The sequence below is a fragment of the Mugil cephalus genome, chromosome 4, assembly GCF_022458985.1.
Source record: "Mugil cephalus isolate CIBA_MC_2020 chromosome 4, CIBA_Mcephalus_1.1, whole genome shotgun sequence".
Lineage (NCBI taxonomy): Eukaryota > Metazoa > Chordata > Actinopteri > Mugiliformes > Mugilidae > Mugil > Mugil cephalus.
The window spans coordinates 5,750,990-5,774,727 of NC_061773.1; the positions used below are offsets into that span (position 1 = coordinate 5,750,990).

At 41.1% G+C, this 23,738-nt stretch overlaps 3 protein-coding genes and 1 long non-coding RNA gene across 5 annotated transcripts; 2 read left to right on the forward strand and 2 right to left on the reverse strand.

Moving 5' to 3' along the window:
• Positions 1 to 29: 29 nt before the first annotated feature.
• On the forward strand, positions 30 to 10,556 carry LOC125006098. The gene is made up of 3 exons (XR_007112534.1): positions 30 to 324; positions 427 to 473; positions 10,414 to 10,556. It is a non-coding gene; the product is annotated as an uncharacterized LOC125006098 (long non-coding RNA).
• On the reverse strand, positions 7,979 to 18,552 carry frs3 (fibroblast growth factor receptor substrate 3). Its single transcript, XM_047581823.1, has 6 exons — positions 14,272 to 18,552; positions 14,072 to 14,160; positions 13,769 to 13,955; positions 13,272 to 13,433; positions 10,755 to 10,876; positions 7,979 to 10,671 (listed from the first exon to the last, which is right to left on the reverse strand). The coding sequence occupies exons 2-6, from the start codon at positions 14,135 to 14,137 to the stop codon at positions 9,346 to 9,348; spliced, it is 1,863 nt and encodes a 620-aa protein (XP_047437779.1). The 5' UTR covers positions 14,138 to 14,160; positions 14,272 to 18,552; the 3' UTR covers positions 7,979 to 9,345.
• A 220-nt stretch (positions 18,553 to 18,772) lies between these two features.
• tspo (translocator protein) lies at positions 18,773 to 21,297 on the forward strand. Of its 2 annotated transcripts, none has more exons than XM_047581832.1 (4): positions 18,773 to 19,090; positions 20,088 to 20,305; positions 20,384 to 20,522; positions 20,638 to 21,297. In XM_047581832.1, exons 2-4 carry the CDS (start codon positions 20,133 to 20,135, stop codon positions 20,809 to 20,811), a joined length of 486 nt encoding a protein of 161 aa, XP_047437788.1. In that variant the 5' UTR covers positions 18,773 to 19,090; positions 20,088 to 20,132; the 3' UTR covers positions 20,812 to 21,297. The 2 variants fall into 2 exon arrangements, with proteins under 2 accessions (XP_047437788.1, XP_047437787.1); XM_047581831.1 differs by having other exon boundaries at positions 18,905 to 19,090; positions 20,098 to 20,305.
• Positions 21,298 to 21,536: 239 nt separating this feature from the next.
• LOC125006096 (ubiquinol-cytochrome-c reductase complex assembly factor 2) lies at positions 21,537 to 23,628 on the reverse strand. Its single transcript, XM_047581833.1, has 4 exons — positions 23,434 to 23,628; positions 22,339 to 22,413; positions 21,813 to 21,879; positions 21,537 to 21,714 (listed from the first exon to the last, which is right to left on the reverse strand). The coding sequence occupies exons 1-4, from the start codon at positions 23,569 to 23,571 to the stop codon at positions 21,605 to 21,607; spliced, it is 390 nt and encodes a 129-aa protein (XP_047437789.1). The 5' UTR covers positions 23,572 to 23,628; the 3' UTR covers positions 21,537 to 21,604.
• Between the last annotated feature and the right edge of the window lie 110 nt (positions 23,629 to 23,738).

The window sequence follows — 23,738 nt, forward strand, 5'->3', positions numbered from 1 at the left end:
CTATTCATGTATTGAGAATATATTAAAATAAGTCAGCGTTCTCAGCCATCGAAGTCATATTATATCACAGAAGATTTAAAAAAAAAAAGAAAAATAAAAATAAAAAAAGCCGTAAGTAGGTCAGCTGGACAGGTCAGAGTTTCTCAAAGACGTTGCGACACGCATCCAAACATGTCTGACCTGACAACTTGCCCAGTTTTTCAGAAGCTACTTGTATCATCTTTACAACAGCAGCTGTCCTTTCAACTTCAACTTCAACTGTTTCAACTTGGATTATTATCATTTTGTTTCTTTTTTGGACATGCTACTAAAATATTTTGTCTGGTAATACATATAAAATAATGTAACTGATAACTGATTCTTTATTGTTTTTCATGTTTTTTGTTTTTTTTCCTTTGGCCTCACAGTTCATTTGTCCTCATTTAGATGAGCAGCCTTTAAAGCGACTGAGAAGACGGCTGCAGTCTTTTGAGGTAGGCTACATAAAATGCTTGTAAAATATACTACAAGCTTGTTAAACTCAATCTGATGATAATGACTGGACTGAACAGCCTCTATATTATTGAGTAAGAGGGTTAGACTGAAACCCAGCTCATGTTCTGCCTAATTAGCAAGGTTTTAGTGGAATGAATGGCACAATGTTGTTTCTAGAACAAGGCTGAATAAGGGTCGTCACTCAGCGGGTAAAAACTGCCTTTGCCACCAAAGATGCGAAATATTTGACAAAGCCTGAAATACACATTCCAGATAACTGGTCACATACCTTTTCCTTTCAGAGATATTTGTACCCAGTGGTTTTACTTTGGAAAGTAATTAGGGTCACTGATTAATTGTTTGTGAATTTGAGGCACGCCCGAACAACAAGTGTCTCCACCATTTATAAATTGGTTCTTAACGTTGCACAGTTTCAGCCTTTCCATTTCAGCAGGTTTCTGTCAAGTCTGTCAAGCAATCTAAAGATCATGTGTGAGCGCTGACTGTCTGAAACTGACTAAGTGCTTTTTCAACACATGTTCCAAATGTGGTGAAACCCTGGACCAAAAGTTCAGTGGCTTTTTTGGTTTTGTAACACCCAAACTAATACATCCAAACTAATATATCTTGACAAATGTCAGTGATCAGTTTGAAATATTGTGAAATTCTAACTTTTGCCCTGTGGCTTTTTCCCGTGTGACGCCATTGCAGGCAAGTCATGAATTTGTTTTCGTCCTTGCCTGTACCATAGCACAAGGGAGACCTACACAATATTATCATAATGTTATGCCTGGTCTGTGTATAATTCCACTAAACTGATTTATCCGACATCAACCTTTAAGTGTGTGAACGTTTGAACCCATGTAGGATGCTTCTTCTGGTGGCCGGACAGTCAAATAACTGGGGTGTTTGTAGTGAAAACTTTGCGGAGAAACTGGAAATTTCAGAAGATCACGTTTCAGATAAGTATGTGAAACAGAAACCCAACACTCAAAAGACAAAGTGAAGAACCAGTTTCACGTTCAGGCATTGTGGCATCTGCCTGTGTTTCGTTACAACAAAATCAATTATTGAACGCTTTTAGTTAAGTTAAAACACTCCGGACTTAACACCAGCCACGTAAAAAGTAGAAAGACAAGACAGGTGCTATTTGAGGCCTATATTTACAGTATGCTGTAAATCTCTAGCACTAGCTGGGACCATGTTCGCTCTACCTTCAGTTATTAAAATTCCTTACACACAGGCTGGACACATACTCTAGAGAAGTTAATATCCAGCTGTAAGAACAACTTTTGAATTAAATCTATTTATTTGACGGTCTAAGCAGATATGAAGAACATAACTGGATATCGAGTAATTTATCTTGGGCTGGCTGTTGAGTGACAGACAGTCTTTCATGGTCTGCTCTGAATGGTGTTCACACAGCTATCATCATTTGTCTCCTTGGGCCACAGACATCCATCACACAATGTTCCTCAGCTCCTGGGCCGGGGGGGGATGAATGATCATTCAACGGCTTGAGTATTATATTTCACACATTTGAAGAGGCCAGTGTCACGTCAAGCTTCTGTGTTTCCTTAGAAACTAATAAATAGAGCGAGCAAAGCTTTTCACCTCCGAGAGGGTTTGATCACCTACAGACCAAGAAGCTTCCCTGACTCATTTATTCCCTTCTTAAAAATGTGTTTTTTTTTTCTTTACTTGATCATGCACTGTTTTAATTGTTAAGCAGTCGCGGTGTGGTATATTTTATAAAAATATTCTAGGAAAACATATCTTGCACATGCTCTGAACTGAGGAGGCACATGATCCTGGAGGGCAAAAAGCCTCGTTTGAGACAGGGAGGGGAAAAAATAGACACCGTTTAGTGCAGTGAAGTTATTTTCATAGCTTCATTTTAATATTAGAATTACATTTACTTTTACATTTTGGACAAATCCACACTTTATAATTGATAAAATTCAGGGTAAAATTCACCAAAGTCAAGCTCACTTTGTTTTTGGGATGAAGAGGAGATCAGGTAACATACAACGCATCTCTGTGTGGAATGATTGAAGAATGAAATTGACCCAAATGTCTTCGTTGACAGTCCAAACAAATGAAGCAAATCGGCTTTTTTTTTTTTTTTAATTTCTTTTCTTTTTTTCTTTTTTTTAATATTCACCCTTAATGGCAGCATGATAAGACCACCACTGCATACTCATTTAGAAGCCATGGATGGACACAGAACGATACAATAAATATTAGAAGAAACTTTTTCAAATGGAGACAAAAAAAACAAACAAACAAAAAAAAGAAGTTTCCCCTCTTCCAGTGAAGATATTAAGCATGGTAAAACCTTCAGCTGTGCGTTCGGTGTCACAAGAAGAGTCTAAGAGCAGTGAGTCACTCGAGCCTCACTTGAAGAGTCAAGGAGTACCTGCAGATCCTTGTAGGTCCCGGGTTTTGTCATGCTCAAGCATATTTGGCACTCATTCAATTCATAAATTCTGTTATAGTCACAAAGTTAGGCCAACCTGTATGGAAAATACACAAATCAGTCACAAAAAGAATTTACAGCTCAGACCCGTACATGTATATCACCCTCTGGTGGCGATTACACCAAAAACAACCCAGATATTTTTTTTTTTTTTTTTTAAACAAAACACAGTAATAATATGAGATATTACAGTTTTGTGATATTTTCAGTATTTTGTCAGAGATCTATCAGCATGGGCAGGAAGATGAGGTTTTACAATGTCATTGAGATTATAGTTCTTTTTTTTTAATGATGATACAAAAATCACTGGCGTGGTGATGACGAGGATGATGATGTGTAGCGGAAAACGCTGGCCCTCAACTTTCTGTTCTGCTCTCACTGTCTTCTTATAATCCGACTCACTTATGTGTGCGAGTGTTTTTGTCTTTATGTTACACGCAAGTTACAAATCAGAAAAATGAACAAAAAAAAAGAATAATCTCAGAAAAGAGTTTTATTTCCACATTCTGAAACACTATGAGAGGAAATAGCAGCTGATGAGAAATCAGATGGAGTTCAGCGTGGTCACCAGACATTGTAATGACAAACACACTAATCTTTACTCATATTAAGGATGTATGCTGCACAACACAATGGTCATGATTCACACCTTTCCAGACACTTTTTCACAGTCGAACAGTTTTTTTTTCTCCAACTCAAAGGAAGAGTTGCACATTTCAGGAAATATGCCTATTCCCCTTGTCGATAGTTAAGATTCGTAGACTGATACGACGCTCGAGACCTTGTAGTAAATATAAGGCAGCAGCTTGGAAACTGGTAGATTAGCTTAGCATAAAGACTGCAAACCAATGGAAACACGTAGCCTGTCCCACGTCTAAAAAGTAGTGACACTTACACCTGATGCACAATATTTTTCAGTTGGTCGTGATGATAGGACCAGAGCTGTAGCAGAAACCTACACTTGAGTCGTAATACCACACCTAGTAATACCACATAAACCGATCAGGCATATCATTATGACTAACAGTGTTACACTGGGTTGTTCCTAAACAACGTTTATGTGTCTGTGTCAGGCTGCATCCTGTTGGGGATGGCTGCTGTCATCAAGGAGTGTCATTGCTATTAGGTGGGAGTGTCTGGTCTGGTCTAGGTGGTGGGAACACATCTAAAGCAACATCCACGTGAATACCAGGTCCAAACGTTTCCCAGCAGAACACTGTGTTGTCACAAGACGGTCAAATGACATTCACTTCTCCTGTCAGTGGTCGTAATGTTATGCCTGATTGGTGAATCTTTAAACGGCATCCTGTACGGATTCACCTGTCTCTCAGGTATGCAGATCCTCTACACAACCATTTCTAATGGCTTAAATAGGCTCTGCTGTCAACTGCTGACTGTATGACATCTGTCAAGTGTCAAACTGTTAAGGCTCCATTCATTCCTCTGAGCTTCGTGGTGTCAGTGGACAGCGACTGATCGACAGCTTGTCCAAAAACCAAGAATTTTCAAAATTCACTTGAGTAGTTACTTGGGTAAATGGTGACAGTGCGTGGGAGTACAGTGACAGACGCAGTAAGCTTTAGGAGCTAAGCTATGCTACCCAGCTGCCGCCTGAAGCTTAAATACTCAATTGCCAGTTCATTAGGTACACTGGAGAATGCATTCCAATATAACAGTCTCGCACTAAATCGTCATCTTCAGGGGTACAGTATGTATATATATGTATATTTTATTTCCCCCCACAAGTTTTCTTTAAATGCACATTAACATGAATCTAACATGTTTTAGTAAAGGGATAAGGGATAGCTTAATACTAATGCAAAATGATGATAGCAATGTATATTTCTAAATAGCACATGTAGTAGGTGGGGGGTCCCTACTTAATCCCTCCATTAGTTTGGGGTCCTTGCCCTGAAAAACATTGAAGACCCCTGCTTTAGAGTTTAACAGCAACACAAAGTACATCATCCAAAATGATCATATAGTTTAAATACCACATTTCTTACACCTTTTCAACCTTAAATGAACATTACATTATAGTCATTAAAGGGGATTTATTGCTAGACTGCGCTAGGAATGCATTCATTTTCACCTGTGTACGTAACGAAGTGGCAAAGGAGTGTATGACTAATGTACAGGCATTAGAGTGTTACACACGTGCTGCATATTCCTAAATGTCAAACACACCATGGCATAAAACAATCAAGGGATTCAAGTCAGAACACAGCTTCACACGTGAAACACAACCCGAGGTGTGAAACCGCTTCAGTCTTCAGGCCTTCAAACGGGTGCCGAGCTGTCGCATTTATTGTCCCGCACAAAGCAACAGTGAAAATGTTTCTCCAGCGTGAATATGAAAGGCACAGTGAGAAACATTTTTAGCTGGACGAGACAGGCGCTCCACGTAAACACAAAGCGAGCCCTTTTAGTGAAACAGCCCCTTCAGCAAATTCAATTTTGGGAACTCAAAGACCTGGAGCTGTTACATCTCAACTTGTGGCTACTTGCCCCACTACTTACACCTCTACACCTAATGACACCTATAAGTAGGTGCCTAACAAGCTCATCAACACCTGTGTGAATCACGCCTGGGGCACAGATACCGAGGTTTATGACAGTACAATGCCTGAGATAGCATCAACGAGTGACTCTATCGCAATGATCAATAAGGTGGCAGTTGCGCTTAGAGTGCTTAGAGTGAAATGAAAAACACTTTAATTTGTCTTTTTTTGATTATTAATCATCAAGCACAGGGGGTGATGATGCTGTAATGACTGCTCCAGGTGGCGGCTAGGTTAACTGTATTATAACAAAGATAATTAACACATTTCAACATGGATTCTTTTTTTTTTCTCCTTTTTTTTTTTTAAATGATCATAAAACCACATGACACAACATTCCAAAAATGTTCGATGAGCCACTTGCCAGTTCCTGTACGATACATCGCCAACGCTTTGAAAAACGACGACATCAGATTTAAGTACTGGCAATGGTCGCATACTGTATGGCACCGTTAATGAGAGTTGACCAACAATCCAAAGAAAATTCCATGAAGGCTCAAAGTAGACCTCGCACCTGAAACAATAAAACTGCTGATTCACAGAAGAAGCCCACATCTCTACAAACTACTGTTTAAATTTCACATGTCACAAGTTGGTCCGGTTTACAGAAAAACAATGATTCACCTATTATTGCGAAAATGTAAACATCCCTCCAACTTATCATGACAATGTCTTTGTGAATACAGTCAAAGGTATCAGCTACAAGTGGTCCTTTATTTCTTCTTTTTTTTTACACTAGAGGAGATGAGATTATAATCTCACGTTCAAACCAGAAAGAAAATACAAACTATCAACTTTTCATTTTGGGTCCTTTGAAGCTTGTGTGATGGGACTGATTAAAGGTCGCTGAAATAAATGGTCGGTTAACTGTTTGACACGATTACTTGAGAGGATATTTATTATTATTATTTTCAATTTCAGCCACTGAATGGTGAGAAAATCTCATAAAAATGTAAAGTAATGTCATTTTATGACACTTTTCCAGACATTTAGAGACCAAACATCTGATGGATTAAATGACAAGAATATAGTCAGCTTAATCAATGACTCAGATCATTCATACAAAAATAAGTTTGGTGATGTCTGTCAAAGGAGTGAATAAAGATAAATACATGACAAAAATGATTATTATTAATATTTGACTTTGAAACCATTAATTCACTTTTGATGACTGATGAATAATTTTTTTAAAGCAAAAGAATGAAAATTCAGTCACGGCATCTCAGATTTGTTTTTATCAAAGAAAACTTTTGTGTAAACTCAATAATTTGAGTGTTTTAACTGTATTTTGTCCAAAAAATAGTAAAAACAAAACAGTTAACAACGACATAATGGTCTCTAGAGAATTGTGATGGGACATTTATTATTATTCATTTCTATTAAGTCACGGAAAAATGACAAATACTATGTTAAATATCTAAAAGTAACAATAGCAGCAGATTTAGAGCTCTAAATGTCCACATCTGGAATACGTTGGGTTCAGGGATACTGCACCCATGGCTAACATCACATTAGTATTACATGTTATGAATGAATTTTAATGAAATCATTCATTCTGAGCTCCGATACCCTTAATTATGTGACACAGAAGCCAAAAGACCCTTATGAGAAGCTGAGTCTCTATTCAAGTCTCATGTTGATTCTCAGTTAAAAAAAAATGGCTCTGGCATCTGGCTTTCCATGATCAGATCAAAAAAACGAAACAAAAAACAAAACAAACATGACGGGCCTGTGCTTCAGTCACTCCTCCTACAAAACAGACAGTTTATCAGAAAATAACCCCATAACCCATCTCCATGAAATGAAATCTGGGCTGAATGAAACATTCTCTGAAATGGTGCGTGACATTTCCGCTGCTCAGAAATAATCTAAGAACACAACGATGCTACTTCTATTAACAATATGGTCAAGGATCTGACATCACGTAGTTTTTTCTTTTTTCTTTTTGACAAGTACCTATAGCTTACACGGGCTACTGTTAGTATGTACATGTAGCAGCAAAAAACCACCCTGACAGTGATTATCAGACTACAACATTACCATTCTTACGTCTCCCTCGCAAATGGCTGTCGATGTGGATGAGGTGGAGTGTGCGTTTTTTTTTTCTTTTTATCATTATTTTAGCTTTTTTTATCCTGAAAAAGCTGGATATATATATATATATATATATATAGTTTTTTTTAAAAACTTTGTCCCCCGACTGTTTGTCATCTTATGCCTTTCTGTCCTATAGTTTCTACGAGTGGCACGTTAGATTTTACTCATCATACAGTTTGCAATTAAGTTTTGGCACTTAAAATATAAATACAGTCTTCCTTTCTTCTTCTTCTTTTTTTTTGAAAATATAATTGAGCACAGTTATAACAGTAACACACACGTGTGTCCAGCGATAATTTGAGGTGAAGCTTTGGTCTCCATATTACTGACTGGACTACAAAACACTGGTTAATCGCACAGAGAAAACAAAATGATTACAATTATTTTTTTTTTTTTAAAAAGTATGAATAAATAAGAGTGAAATAAATAAATAAATATCTGAGTGAGAAGGTTGACGAATAGCCTCACGAGACTTTACTTGATACTCTTTAAAACAGACCATTCACACCTGATCAACTGACAAATCATAGGCCCCGCACGTCTCCTGTGAGGTTATAGCTTAATGCCACTATTTGAGGTTATCGGCGTCTCCGTCAAGAAGATTTAAATAAACCCTATCTACATTGCTGTCTGAGAATGTCCACGGAATATTTGGCCCCCCTTGGTTATTTTTGGTAAAGAACATGACCTGTACGCTCCAGTGGCGTGGGAGTAGTGAGCTTTTCAGGGGCCCAGGGTCAAAAGTGCAACGTGACAAGCGTGAACCTCCCGCAGGTCTGGGATGAAACGCAGGAGGCGCGTTTGAAGATGATATGCTACTTTTACAATTGCTGCATGCCGATAGCAGGGAGCCAAAGCCCATTTAATCCATGTGTGCTACTTTCACCGTCATTCAGTTTAGTACAATTCTCCAAATGTCACAATCTGTTCATTTAATCCCATTATTTTTCAACTTGGATTGGATGAAACGATCCCCAAAATATGATAAAATACAATTCCATAGGATTGTGTGCAAAATGCTCTGTGAGCATACAGTAACAAATAATGGCCTCTTCTACTAGCCACAACTTCAGACTTAAGTGCTTGCGATGAGGTATGAGCATTGGCCAGTATCTGGGAGGAACCACTAACCTTCCTTCATGCCAACAACTACTCCACGTCTGCTGTAAAGAGGGTCACATCTCTGACGCTCGGAGTGTTCAAGTAAAAAAACAACAAAAACAAAAAAAACAACAAAATAATCTCATGGATGAAAGTTAATGGTACGAGCAATAATATCCGTGATTGTAGATGGTTCTGGGACCTAAAATTTTGCTAATACAGTATGACTGCTTCCACTGAAAACCCAGCTCTCTGCTTATTCATAGCTAAGCACAAAGTCTCATATACATAAATATATATATATATATGAGACTTTATGCTTATTTGTATATATATATATATAAACACTCATATCCAGCAAACATGATTTGCAGTAAAAACTGCAGATTTCTCAAGAGAGCTTCACATCAAATGTCTGATAAAGAACACAGAATAAAATGGCAAATTCTCCTCGGAGATTCCTCATTTCCTCTTATATGCACAGATAGGTTTCAGTAAGTTTCTAATTAGGTACCTGTACTGTATTAGTCAGCCCCGACAGTTGAATGGATGGATGAAGTGAAGGGTCCAGTGTGCTAAAATGAGGATAAGCCTTCATCTGTCTTCATCGCTCCTCTTCAGTTTGAACACCGTTTACAGAGGCAGGTCTGTGCTGTTGTGGCGAGTCTTTCTGGAAGTCCCATCATCCCTGGGCAGAGCTTTCTGCAGGTTGGACATGGCAGCGGTCTTCTTTAGGTCGATGACGGCGTAGCATTCACTGCGCCGGGGTGCCTGCGGACCACATTTTTTGGGTGGTAGGCGCTGGTGCTGTGGCTGGTTCTGGGCACCCCCGCTGCTGAGGCCCTGGCAGGGAGGCTCTCCCTCCAGGTCCACCTGGATGTAATTCAGCTGCCGCGATGGAGGCATGTGGCCGTGCTCACAGCCTCCAACCCCTGACCTCGATCGTCTGCGGAAATCAAAACTAAATATGCGCCCCCCTCTGTCTGGCTGACACGGCCGTGGGTGCGGGGGGCAGGCGTGTCGTAGCCGAGAAGGCTGGACCTGCTCTGTGTTGACATAGTTCTGCAGGGCATCTCTGTGGATGCCCCGACTGTCCTGGTGGTACCCATTGGGCGTCCCAGGGCCTTCCGAGAACTCGTACTCATCAAAGTCTTCCTCTTCTTCCTCGTACTCCTCCTCGTCCTGATCGTCATCGTCCTCCTCCTGCTCGTCGTCCCGCTGCAGAGCGCTGTACTCCCACACCGGGGGCAGAGACGGTAGGTTCTCGTAGTTGAGCAGAGCTGTCCGTCGATGGCCTCCGCCCATGCCTCTCTCACAGGGGTAGCCCTGCGGGGGCAAAGATGATGAGCCGCCGTGGGTGTGCGAGTGCAGGAGGGAGTGGGAGTGGCTGTCTCCAGTGCTGCTGCTGCTGCTTGAGCCCACAGACTGCGACACGCTGCTGGGACTCAGGCGCTGCTTGCGGCCGCTCCGCAGGCCGTTGATGTTCTCGTAGGTGAGCTCGGTGCCCTGGCAGCCGTCCGGATGCTCGTGGCCCGGGTGCCGGTGCATGTGGTGATGGAAATGGTGATAGGAGTGAGAGTTGCACAGGTGCATAGACGGCTCGTCCCCTTCCGTCTCTGAGCCTGCAGCACCCTCTACTGGCTGAAGGTTGTGAGGATTGAGCCCATGCCTCTCCCTCTCTCTCTCCCTCTCTCTCTCCAGCAGATGGCGCTGTGCTGGAGTGGGGCCCAGCATGAACTTGACCTCCTGCGAAGAGGGCTGCATGAACACCTGGGGATCTTTATGTTCCTCAAGGGGACAGCAGCGCAGGTTGGACGGTGGATTTCCTTGGCCCCCGACAGGCATGGCTCCCCGCGTTGTTTCAGGAAAGGTGCTGGGCCGTACTTCAGGTAGAGAGTGCACACAGTGGCGCATAGAGAGATCCCCCTCCATACTCACGGTATTTACATAAGTGTGGGTCTGTCAGGGAAGTAGAACAAACAGAATCAAGTCGTGACCCTGCACTTATAAGGTGAACTATGGTGTGCATGGATGAGTCTTACCTGGTCTTCCAGACCCATGAGGCTATGTCCATGATCATCGGCAAGAGAGGGTTGGGAGGATTCGCCTCTGATTGGATAACCAGGGAATCCATTTGGGAAAGCTTGGACAGGAAATGCTGGAGCTGCATTCGTGTGACAATGTAAAGACATAAAAAGAGAGTTCAAGTGGAAGGTTTACCAAATTCGACATGGACAATTAAGTTTCAGTGCCTGTTGTCATTGTGGTAAAAGATGAGTAAAAGTATTCTATGAAAAAAATAACAGGCCTCATTCACTTTAAGTTCACGTGTTACTGTCATTGTACAATGATCACCTTCTCTGATCACTTTCAAAATGGATGCAATTTCAAATCAGTTAAATAATTTTAGCCCAAATTCCAAAGTCCAATACTCTGATGTTGTGCACAGTCTTTCCTGGAGTCAAGTTGAGCTTTATTGCCAGCATCTTAACACATATCATGCAGACATACACTCACTGGTCACTTTATGAGGTACACCGGTTCAATTGCTTGTTAACACAAATAACTAATCAGCCAATCACCTGGCTCTACAGTTCAATGTATTTAGTCATGTAGAGGAGATCAAGACAACTTGACAACTTGCTGAAGTTCAAAACAAGCATCAAAATGGGGAAGAAAGGGGATTTAAGTGACTTTGAACGTGGTATGGTTGTTGGTGCCAGACGGGCTGGTCTGAGTATTTCAGAAACTGCTGATCTACTGGGATTTTCACGCAGAACCATCTCTAGGGTTTAAAGAGAATGGTCCAAAAAATAGAAAATATCCAATGAGCGGCAGTTGTGTGGATGAAAAGGTCTTGTTGATGTGAGAGGTCAGAGGAGAATATGCAGATTGGTTGGAGATGATAGAAAGGCAACAGCAACACAAATAACCACTGGTTACAACCAAGGAATGCAGAATACCATCTATGAACACACAACATGTCCAACCTTGAAGAAGATGGGCTACAGCAGCAGAAGACCACACCGGCTGCCACTCCTGTCAGCTAAGAACAGGAAACTGAGACTACAGTTCAAACAGGCTCAATAAAACTGGACAATACAAGGTTGGAAAACCGTTATTGTTGCTGACCATGTCCATCCCTTTATGACCACAGTGAACCCATCTTCTGATGGCTACTTCCAGCATTATAATGCACCATGTCACAAAGCTCATATCATCTTGAACTGGTTTGTTGAACATGACAATGAGTCCACTCTACTCCAATGGCCTCCACAGTCACCAGATCTGAATGTGGTGGAACGGTCATGTCAACATGGACCAAAATCTCTGAGGAATGTTTCCAACACATTGTTGAAAGTGTGTCACGAAGAATGAAGGCAGTTCTGAAGCCAAAGGGGGCGCCAACATTTTACTAGCAAGGTGTACCTAATAAAATGGTCGGTGAGTGTAATTTGAATATCATACTATACGGTGAAAGACAGTTTTGGTCGCCAATTGATTCTGCCTCTGTGGATCATCCCACAGATACTTGATCGGTTTGGGATCAAGTGAATTTGGAGGCCAGGTCAACACCTTGTGCTGTTCTTCATGTTTTCTGAATTGTTCCTAGATCATTTTTGTGTGTGCCTGAGTCAGGCTGACTAAGTAGACTAAGTTACATCCACATGAATGTCAGGTCCAAAAGCTCCAGAGCAGAACATTGTATTGTCACAAGATCGTCAATGCTATTCACTTCTCCTGTCAGTGGTTTTAATGTTGTGGCTAATCAGTGTAACTGCTTCATGGAGGAACGTTTGTCTGGCCACTTGGTATTTCAAAATGCTGAATAAGTTGAGAAGTCAGTGCCACAGTCAACAGATCTGTCATTTGTTGTGTTTAAATCTGCAGTAAGTGATTTCTTTTTCCACTTGGGGGCAGCGAAAACAAGTCGACTTCTTTTAAGTTGATGTTGTGAACAGCAAATATTGCATCTAGCAAAACTGTCATTGTCTGAAGTCATGCCTCTGACCACCTGATGAATCCATTCAATCCAAAGTCCAACATTCATTCTTTTCTTCTTTTTTTTTTTTAAGCTTTGTTTTGGTCTCCGCTTACTCCAGAAAAAAATCTGATTGTTTTGCAGCTAAATGCTCCTCTCTGAAAACCCCCTCTTATCACTGTGTCTGTCTGCTGTTTGGTGATGAGCATGTTGTGTACAATCGGTCTGTCAGAACAAGAGCAGCTCTGTAAAAGGGATAAATTCCCAATATGGTCATTTTCTCACACTACAGTCAAAAAGGGAGATATTTAGTAATGATAGTAACATTACTAAATGGTCACCCAGCCCTAACTGGTGCATGTCTGAAGCTGATAGGCTGAGGCTAAGCTCCACCAGATGACCCCTTTGTACCTCTGACTCAATTTGACTTTCTGCTAAATTTATTACTGCGTTGCTGCATGCAAGTTCCACAATTTATCTCAAATCAAGTGTATAATTAACTAGACTTGTATGTGTGTGTGTGTGTGTGTGTGTGTGTGTGTGTGTGTGTGTGTGTGTGTGTGTGTGTGTGACTCACTGTTGGGAGTCTGTGGTGTGCGAGACATGTCCATCTCTGGTGTGTGGCCACCGCGACTCATCATCATTGACTCCTCCACCACGTTGATGCTGTTACATTGCATCAGCTCCTGGAGCAGATTGAAAATCTCTTCTGCCCGGGAACACTTGAATGCAAAGATTCCTAATTGATCGAGAATGACAACACTGTTAGAGCAAATCCAGCAACGTTTGAAACATTTAAAAAAGCTGATGCCGAGATCAGACAACATGTTTGTTTTTCGAAATATTTACAGCATGAAATTAATCTGTAATTAACATCACAGATGCATAAATTGCACTCGTACCTTGGTGTGAGACATGCTTTCATAGCTTTTAAGAGCTTTTACAACTTGTATGATCAACAGACTCATTTCCCTACGTCTGAACAGTGATCTGCTGCTCTGGTAAGAACACAATAATCATGACCACCGCAGTCATTTGAGAGAAGCAGAGAGAGTGAGTGAAACCGCTGCCTACCCTGCCCAGTCTGACAGCGGCGGCCGCTCTCGAAAGAAAACAGGTTGGAGTCATAGCCGTAGCGTCGCAGGCAGAGATACGGCCACCGGATGGCGTCTCTTTTACGTGTGTGAAGAATGAGCTCGGTCTGGGTGAGCTCCATGATACCAGAGCCCAGCTCGTTGCCCTCATCATCCACATTGGTGACCTAGCACAGGGAGGAATAACACGACATACAGAGAAGGGCCTGAGAGTTGGAGATTACTGGAATACACTAACAGACAAGAGTTTTTTTATTAATAAAATCACCGGCAGTCCACTAACCTTAAATTTGGTGAGATGGTTGTCTCGGATGGGGTCTCTATACAGACAGCTCCAACAGCTCCCCATAGCTTCAGCAGGCCAGCTGAAACCTGTTGCAGGATGAACACAATCACACACAGCTTTTAAGAGTGTCGCCCACTTAGAGCTATTAAGTGCAAAACATTTATTTTTCGAGCAGTAATGACACGCAAACTTCTTACTCAGTCCAGGCCATCAGGGTAAAGGGATTCACGTCTCAATCCCAGGATCTTCTACTGGGCATTGCCGTCACGGGCCAGTTAGTTTGCTGGACTGACATCTTCAGGCGAAGATTAACGCATTCCCCCCTGAAACCACCAAAGAAATTCAGGTCGAGGCAGAGGACGTGTATTTCATTACAAGAATCTGAAAGCAGAAGGCAAACATAAAACTTGACGTGATGCAAGACGCTGAACCTGTTGCACTCATTCCACTCACAAAATAAAAGCTCAACAAAAACATGATAAGAATTACTTTCACCTAAACCCTAAAACTACGACCATTTCAAAATCAGACCGTATACCGACAAAGCGGCTCTTTGGAGTATTTTAGCTCTTTACTGGTTTTCAACATTGTGAAACTTGCCCTACTTTTGAATGAATTATGGAGCAATTAGCCAATGAAGTCTATGAAATGAGTTAAAAGTCGTGGATGCACAGAATCAGCGCTGGCGCTGCTACACGCCGTGACATTTCAATTTCATGCAGTTTATTTAGCCTGTAGGTTTTATACATCAACACTGGAGTCAATTTTCAGTAGGACAGCAAAAACACGAAGGAGCTTTAGGACGAGAATAAGTTGGATAAAAGCTTTGCAAGGCTAGTGAGGGAACCTTTTGGTATCTCCCACGCACAGTTACGGACAAAAACACAATGCTTCAAAATACAATAATAACATGAGGATCAACTGTAAAAGTGGAGTGAACACGATCAGTGAAATCTCAGAATCACTTCATTCCAGCTGTGCATCTTCAGATCAGGAGTGAAAAACACACGTTTATCTCAGTGAAAATACTGCACTGAATATCAACAGTTTTTGTGAGTGTGTGTGATCACAGAGTGCTTTGAGCTTCTCACACAGGCTCCAAACTGATTTTATTATTATCATTATTATTATTATTTTTAAAACACATCAACACCGCCGCATTATGTGTGCTCCATAACCCGGGCCTCCACATCTGACTGGAGATACCAGGCTGGAGAGACTCCTTCACACCAAATCACAGCCACCTCCAATCAATGCGAGCAGGCTAAAGAGCAAAGCTACATCACACTCTTCATCATGCGACCACTGCCTGAATGGGCTCTCCCTCCGCTGCGAGCTATTCGCGGCTGAAAATTAGTAATAACAACAATAATAATGATGGTGATGATAAAAATCACAGCTTTCTTTTTGCCCAATTAGCCGAGCCGACGCAGAGCCCCTGACACAACGAGCCGACTGCGAGGCTTCATCTGCCCCGTCAATGTGCACACACTCGAGCCATGCAACCACGACACCACGCACACCAACACCAGATGCACCACGACACGGTTCAATGACCATTTGTTCTTGCTGGAGTGAGGATACAAAAGCGTGAGTGGAGAGCGACAGCGATGGTTTGCTACTCACATGTCTGGCACGGATTTATATATATATATTTATATATATATATATTTATATATATATATATATATATATAAATATATATATAAATATATTAGCCCTAATGCGAAATAAGCATTGAGACTGCGGTTAGTTATCGGTGCCGGCTGCTGCCTCTGCTTCTGCTGCTGCTGGTAGCGGGATGTGGCACTTGCACGGCAGAGACGCGAATAAAAGATGCAGTGAGAAGCAGTAAAAAAAAAAAAAAAAAAAAAAAAAAAAAAAAAAAAAAAAAATGTTGTTATTTTTTTTCCCTCCTATTACGCCCCCCTACTGCAGCACGGGCCTCTGCCTGTATGACATTTCCCAAGCAGCTGGGGTGAAAGTTCATAAGCAGACAACGAGGCTGAGAGGAGCGACAAGAAGGTAAGAAACGCTGGAGGACCGCGGAAGGAAGGGAGGAAGGAAGGAAGGTGTGTCTGCCTGGCGGACGGAGAGGAGGGGCAATAAAAAAAAAAAAAAAAAAATCAAGGGAAGGAGCATACAGTCATTTTACTTTTATGATGTCTTTTGTGTTTTGCCTTCTAACGCATCTACCTCTGCATTGCTCCTTTTTGTTTTGTTCTTCTCCAATTCAGAAATGTATTGCACTTGTTGCAGTGTCCTTCTTCAACATTTTGGAAAATAAGTTTATCTTATTTCTTTTTTCAAGCCTTAGCTAGTCTAATGAGGCGCCACTTTGCTGTCTGTTGCATGCGAAGCTAGCTACAACTAACTGACCTCTGTCCAAAGATAACAAAATTCCACTTAACATTGTACTGTTTGTTTATTCACTGCAAAAACTGGGGTATTGTGTGTTTCAGTTTTTGTAGTGAACAAACAACGTCACCAAGCATTCCTCTCACTGGCCAAAGTGAAGCCCAAAATCCAGGCATACTGCCGGCGCCATCGTGCAGGTTTGAAGCACAGACTGTATTTATCCACACACTGTGTCAGTTTGGCTAGTGAAGCTATTTAAAGTTAACACTGCATTTCGATGCAAGTCCCCAGGTAATCACAGCCACTGTTTTATAGCATCAAATAATTGCTCATCAGAAAAAGGAACTCTTGATTTAGTATTGACATGTCAATAACTGTGTAACATGCCAGAAACCAACTTTGGGGAAGATCATTTCATGTGTACTTTGATGTTTTTGCTCACATCCCATTGAACAACGTGGAGGAGACAGGGCTTAATGACCTATACAGCAACCAGGCAGAGATCAACAAGTTTAGGCATCACTTTTGAGGAGCTGTCATGGCGTCCATCTTTAAACTGCTGTCTATAATCCAAATACAAATGTGTCATGAATGGATGAAGCCTTTCATGACGCATTTGAACATTAACATTTTACTTCAGTACATAGTTCCACATACAAAGTTGATGGAGAGTTTTCTTGTGAACACAGAAAACACAAACTCATTTGGCAGCTTTAGTCGACGTATACACTGACGTCGTCTGTGCGGGTTGAGTGACAAAATGCCTTCAAGGAAACGTTACAAGTACATCTGACCTGGCTTGTATTTTAGTCAAATCAACATTAACAATTAGTTTTTAGGTACAATGTTTTATTAGAATGTTTCACATGCTGGTGGTCAGACCTTGTCAGGTTGTCATTGGACTAAGAGTCACCCTAGATGTCTCAAGATTCTTTCTCTTTATGTTTATTTAAGCAATGCTGGTTGCAGCTTCATATTCACTGTACAAACATAAAACACCTCATAGTTCAGTTATCAATGCTCCCATATTAATGAACCAAAGTTTCGGAGCTCAGTTATTTTGGTATCTGTGGATGAGTTTATATTTCATAAAGTTCCTGCAATGATTGAAACCTGACATTGTTTCTTAAAAATGTAGCAGTAGTGAGAATTCCTAACTACAGGCATCGTACATAGGTCGTCCTTTGTTGTGCAAAAAATTCTGGGAAATGTTTTGTAGGCATGCCTTGTGTAATGAATGTGGAATAGCACACTTTAGAAGCAGCACAAAAACTTTTGCACAGATCAGAACTCTTCCTGGTGTCTTGTTTCATATGGCAACCTTTCACACCCAGTGTATGCCAACGCCAGGTACGCTCAATCTGAACATTAGTCCATGTATTTCTGAAGGGTACGGTACGCAACATTTACAAACTAGACCTTTGGCTCATATGTACTCGTGGAGAGTAGGAATTATGAAAGCAAACCTAGATACAAATACAGACATACAGACTAAAGTGTCTCTGACTGTTATGTCTGTTTTTACACCTAGTTTGTCTTTTGCATTCAGGGAGTGATTGATACAATATTGTATACAGGGTAATACAGATTTAACCTCAGCTTGGTTTGTGTTCACAGAGCAGTCGAGACACAGTTCTGATAATTTTGCGTGATTATTGGATTTCAAGAAATCAGGAATAGTCTAACCGAAAAAGCATCATCAGACCTGAATGTCAGTGCACTGGCATTTATTGCTGTTCTGTGGTTCATGGACAACATGTTCAGTTTGATCAACAAGGCCTACTGTTGATGCCAGACACCTCTGAAGGAGAAAACACAAGATAAGATGCGAGTAGGATAGGCGTAAGTTACGTTCACACACTTAGACCACCCTCTCTCACCAGTCTTAGCTCTGTGTATTTGTTCCGGGACGGAGTACTATTGTATAGTTAGTGTTCACACTAACCCAAACTAACTAACTTGGAGGGGAAGTGCATCTGATTTTCATACAAGCTAATTGGAATTCAACATTCTCTATAACCATCTAATCTAAAAGGGCAATCATCTGTACTTATATAAATGATTTGAAGATATAACTAGTGTCCAATGACTCCAAGAATTTGCTTTTGCGACAATTTAAACATTTTTTCCCCCGCCAGGCCTGCAGCAGTACTGTTTGTGGAGAACAGAAACACGCTACAAAACCGGTCGCACCAGAGGGGCGAGAACTATCTTGACTGTTCTGTAACCTTTGACTGTCCTCAGCTTTGTGTGTTTTCGTAAGCAAATGAGGAAATATTAAAGAAGTGAACGAGCAGGAAGCGAAGACACCGTTGGCTTCTGGATACATTGGCCTTTGGACCACTGCGGTTAAGGTTATACAACATATTTATATAGCTTCTGTGCGTTCAAAGCGATGCTTCGCTCCCCCGCTCGTTGCTAACCACGCCGCTAACAGACGTCAGTAGTTTGGCTGCGTGTCGCGTCGCTGCGAGGCTGGAGGGAGTGTCCGAGGAGAGTCACTGACCGCTCCGATAAGACGGCCCTGCCCGCTCCACTTACTATATCACAATACACCAGCATGCCAGAGGATTTGTCGGTATTTGTGCAGCTTTAGATCCACAATACCACTTAAACACTGTTGTGTCTGTGCGGAGGATTTGACATCTTGACTGAAGGGTAAGTAGCTGATCTAAGTACAGCTCGTGAAAACCACCCGACGGTCACCTTCACTGTTGATAGGAAAATTATCTAAGAAACTTTACGATACTAACATTTAACCTCTCTGTGCCTTTCTTCTTTGCATGGCTTAAATGAGCCTGAACGCACAATGTATGTGCGCATTAAAAAAAGGGGGGTCATCTTAAAATGATCATGCACTTCTCATATGTTTGCAACTATTTTTTTTGTTTGTTATGTAAAGAAAAACAGTCACGTGGCTGTAAAGTTTGGACAAACAACAATATTGCGCAACGTTTTGTTAATATAATTATGATTCAAGGTTAAAAATGTAGAAAGTTTGTATTATCTAAAGCTCATTGTGCAGACTTTTTTAAAGGATCATTAACTTCCATGCAGTAGCTTCAACTGACGGGAAGTGGACTACAATTTTCCTGTCATAAAAAAATAAAAACTCACTTCAGCCTGATACGTTTATTGTAACTGTGTGATGTGAAATAAGTTTTAATTGTCATTGTCTGGTATAAACAAACAAACAGTAAAATACAGGTTAGCCGCTCTCTAGTTCAGCTACAATGAAAAAACTTAAAGCGATAAAAGCCATAGCAGCATCACACAGACTGCTATAAGAAACATGTTCATATTAGCAGCAGACTAAAGAGCTATTTGTATGTTATCACCCAACTTAACAGAGTATATTTTAGCCTCTTTCGGCTCATTGTTTTGGTTGTCAGGCTTCACGGCTTCACTTTGTCTGCTCAGTGTTAAGATGATTGTGTCAAAGCCTTTGAAATTTCATCCAAAGTAGTCATTTACATGTCCTCAACTGCAATTCATGCAATGACGTATTGACCCATGCAAATTAAAAAAAAACAAAAAACTTAACCTATAAGTGTTAAGTATGGCACTTTAAATGTGTAATACATATTAAAAGATGTTAAACATGATTTTTTTCCTGCAAACTGTCTTTATATTCATTTAACAGAAGCTTAATCAGTTGTTCATAGCCTTTGTTACAGAACCGGTGCTCTTATCTCAGACCATGTGGAAGGCTATGGTAGGGATGACCGCCCTCCCACACTTGGGAGGGTTCTATGGCGGTTACATCACACGCAAAGAGGTGAAGGACTGGTACCCGACACTGCAGAAACCGTCATGGCGCCCACCGAATGCTGCATTCCCCATAGTGTGGACCTGCCTGTACACAGGCATGGGGTAAGAGGCCTCGCCAGTGAGTCCTGTAATTTCGGTGAAATTTTGCTAAATGATCTTATTTTGAATGTTGTCGTGCAGCTATGGTTCCTACCTGGTGTGGAAAGAGCTTGGAGGTTTCACTGAGGACGCGCTGGTTCCTCTGGGACTTTATGGGGCACAACTGGCTTTGAACTGGGCCTGGACTCCTATTTTCTTTGGCGCACACAAGCTGAAATGGGTAGGTTCGACAGATTTGTTTTTTAAATGCAACTCAAAATATAGAATGTGGGTAGTGTGAAAACTCAATATTATATGTGGTTGTCTATTAAATGTTCCGTCTCTGCAAACTTTAGGCTCTGTTTGAGATTGTGCTCCTCACTGGGACCGTGGCAGCCACCATGGTGTCCTGGTATCCCATCAGCCGCACTGCTACTCTGCTCATGGCGCCATATCTGTCCTGGCTGGGCCTCGCCACTGCCCTCAACTACTGCATATGGAGAGACAACCCTGACACTAAAGAAGAGTAGAGGACTTTGTAATGTCTTTGTAATGTCTGCTAAGGCATTATTTAATCACTTACTTACGCTCAGTTATTACACAAAAATTCCTGCACATTTTTACAGTTTGAGTTTATTTAGAGGTAGAGTTTTCCAGCTGGTTACTGTCCTCTGCAGCACCTGAGCAGGCAGCATTTTACACCTGAGAAGGCATCGTAAGTCTGATGTTAAACCGTAAATGCAGTTGCCTCTCATTAACATTTTCCATCCTAAATTAAATGAATCATTGATTTGAATTGTTGTGAGTCCACACTGGAAGACGTTAAAAGCAATTGACTACATAATTCAATTGAAATGAAACGTTTGTTTTTTGCCGTTTGTCAAGTAAAGTGTAAGCCTGAATGTATTTGCTTTTTCATGAAGAATTTTCTATGCGAAAGTTGTAGTTGGTCTGAGTTGCACTTATGAGTTTGATTTGTTATATAAAACAAATAAAATGATGTCACTTGAATATAATCATCTATAATTGTATTGTTCATTTCGAATAATAATAATAAAAGTACAGGTTTACAAGTAGTTAATAATGTCACAAAACAACTCACTATAGATTTTTTTATACATGAAAGAAAAAAAATCCCTCAGTTAAAATTTGTTTGCATAGGAAATTCTTTCTTTTTTTATATGAAGCTCCAGTTAAACATCTGCAGAATATGTAACACTATAATAAACGCTTAAAAATAACTACAGTCCATACAGACACTAACAATAAGCTTTATTTCTATACATGCAACAGGAAAAAAAAAAGGACTTAAATAAAAGTTAATTATTTTTCCGGAGCTTTCTCTGGACTGTCCTCTGGTGATTTGGAAGACACTCTCTGCGTTAACGCCTTCCACAAATCCTTTTTTTCCTTGTCCGTCGGCTGCTTACTCCCTGTGAAACGATTACAAAAGTAACCTTCAATTCCCTCCATTTTACAAGTTGCAAAAGTTATGTTTAGGGAGTGGTCTAGAAGAATATGCAGTTCATACCTGACAACAGCAATTTACACTCCTCCACGGTGACTCCAGTGAAGCTCGTGTCTCTCACGCGTGGAAACTGAAGACACACAAAGACACGTCTGCGCTCAATACATTTCACACTACTACAAGCACAAGGAACATGTGACCATTTAATAATCTTTGTGGTAGTTTTTCAAAGAAATGGGCTGTCTCTGAACAAACAGTGGTAACCAAGGCGCATGAGTCATCCAGAAGAGGGAGACAGACCATCTGCCGATCTCCGACTCCCATGCGAATGTTTGCCGTCATTTATAGTTCAAATTTAGAGGTGGGCAATCTTTAAACATTAACCAGGAAAGCTTTTTCTAGCACAAAACACACGAGACCTTTGTACTAAAAATAACATGTTTTATGATCCTCATCGAAATAATGCATCTCTGGATGGGATCCAGAAGTTATTTATTAGGTAATACACTTCAGGAGCCACTGGCTAATTCATGACGGTGCACAAATGAAGTTCAGACACAATATATTCAGTTTGTGAATATATGCTTACCCGTTGTCTGTATACGTTGCCATTAATGCGAGCCAAGCTTTCATACATCTGGTCACATTTCTCTGGATCTGAGATCTGGCGGGAAAAAGTGTTAGTGATTAAAACACAAGCAACTAGAGAGACACCAGCAATTAAATCTGTATGAACATAGGTTTAATATGAAGTGTCATGTTTCAAAAATATGTTGTCTGAAAGGAGAAAGAAAATTGCACTATATTACACATCAATCAGGCATAACATTATGACCACCTCTCTCTAGTGCCTCCAGAACAGTTGTGACTCATCAGAGAATGGACATGGTCCTTCTGAGAGTATCCTGTGTTGTCTGGTGACAGAATGTTATTAGTGGGGGGCCTTTGGGTCCTATGGGCTGAGGGCTGTGGATCAGCCAATCAATTTGGAGGTTAGGACAATACCTCGCACTGTTCTTGATGTCTTTTTGAGTTTTCTGTGTGTGTGTCCGTTAGGCGGCATCCTGCTGGGGATGGCTGCTGCCATCATGGAGTGTCAGTGGTATGGGGGTGGGTGTTCCAGTGGAACAGTTAAGTGTCACAAGACGATCAATGGTATTCAGTTCTGCTGATCAGCGGTCATAATGCTGTGGCTGATTTGTGTATATTTTGGTGTCTTTGTGAAGATTTATTAACCATTTCCTTAATTTTGGTTAAATAAATAACAAAATGTCAGTTAATAACTTGAAATGCAGTGATTTTAATAAACAAAGATATTTTTAAGTTTTGAAATTGACATTATTTGATATCTTATTAGATATGAAGAGAAACTTTAAAATAGGCTAACGAAAAAGTACATACACTGCATACAGTAAAGGGACCACTTATGAAAACAGTGTTTACACGAGGGCAAAGTGGTTCCCCTCTAAGCGTCTGGTTCAGGTTTAAAGTTAGAAGTGACTCACTGTGCACATCAATAATTTTAAGTATCTACAAACACAATGTCTCGCCTGTTTCACTGGCAACAACAAACAGAGACAAGGTCGACAGCTGAGAGATCTAACTCGCTGGTTATCCTCTTAGCTTAGCTGGGTGTAGTGGAGCAGAGGAGGAGAAGTGTTACTGCGGGCAGCTAAGCCTCTACCTGTGTGATTTCACCCTCGCGGAAGGCTAAAGCGACCCTCTGCCGCAGGACCGTCCCCAAATCACGACCCTTCCTGGCCTCGTCCAGGGGCCATTCCTCGCACAGCTTCAGAAACCGACGGTACCTGGTCGCAGACATCTTTGGTCATGTAATAGCAATCGCGTTGCGTGAGAAGCGTCTCTCAGATTTGGGCTTTATCGCGCGCCGTACTTGAGTTACATCTAAAACCGTCCCCCCTCTTTCCTGTCCGTCCGTCCGTGTGTTCCTCTCCTCGTTGTTACAGTCTTACGGCCGAACCCACGTTA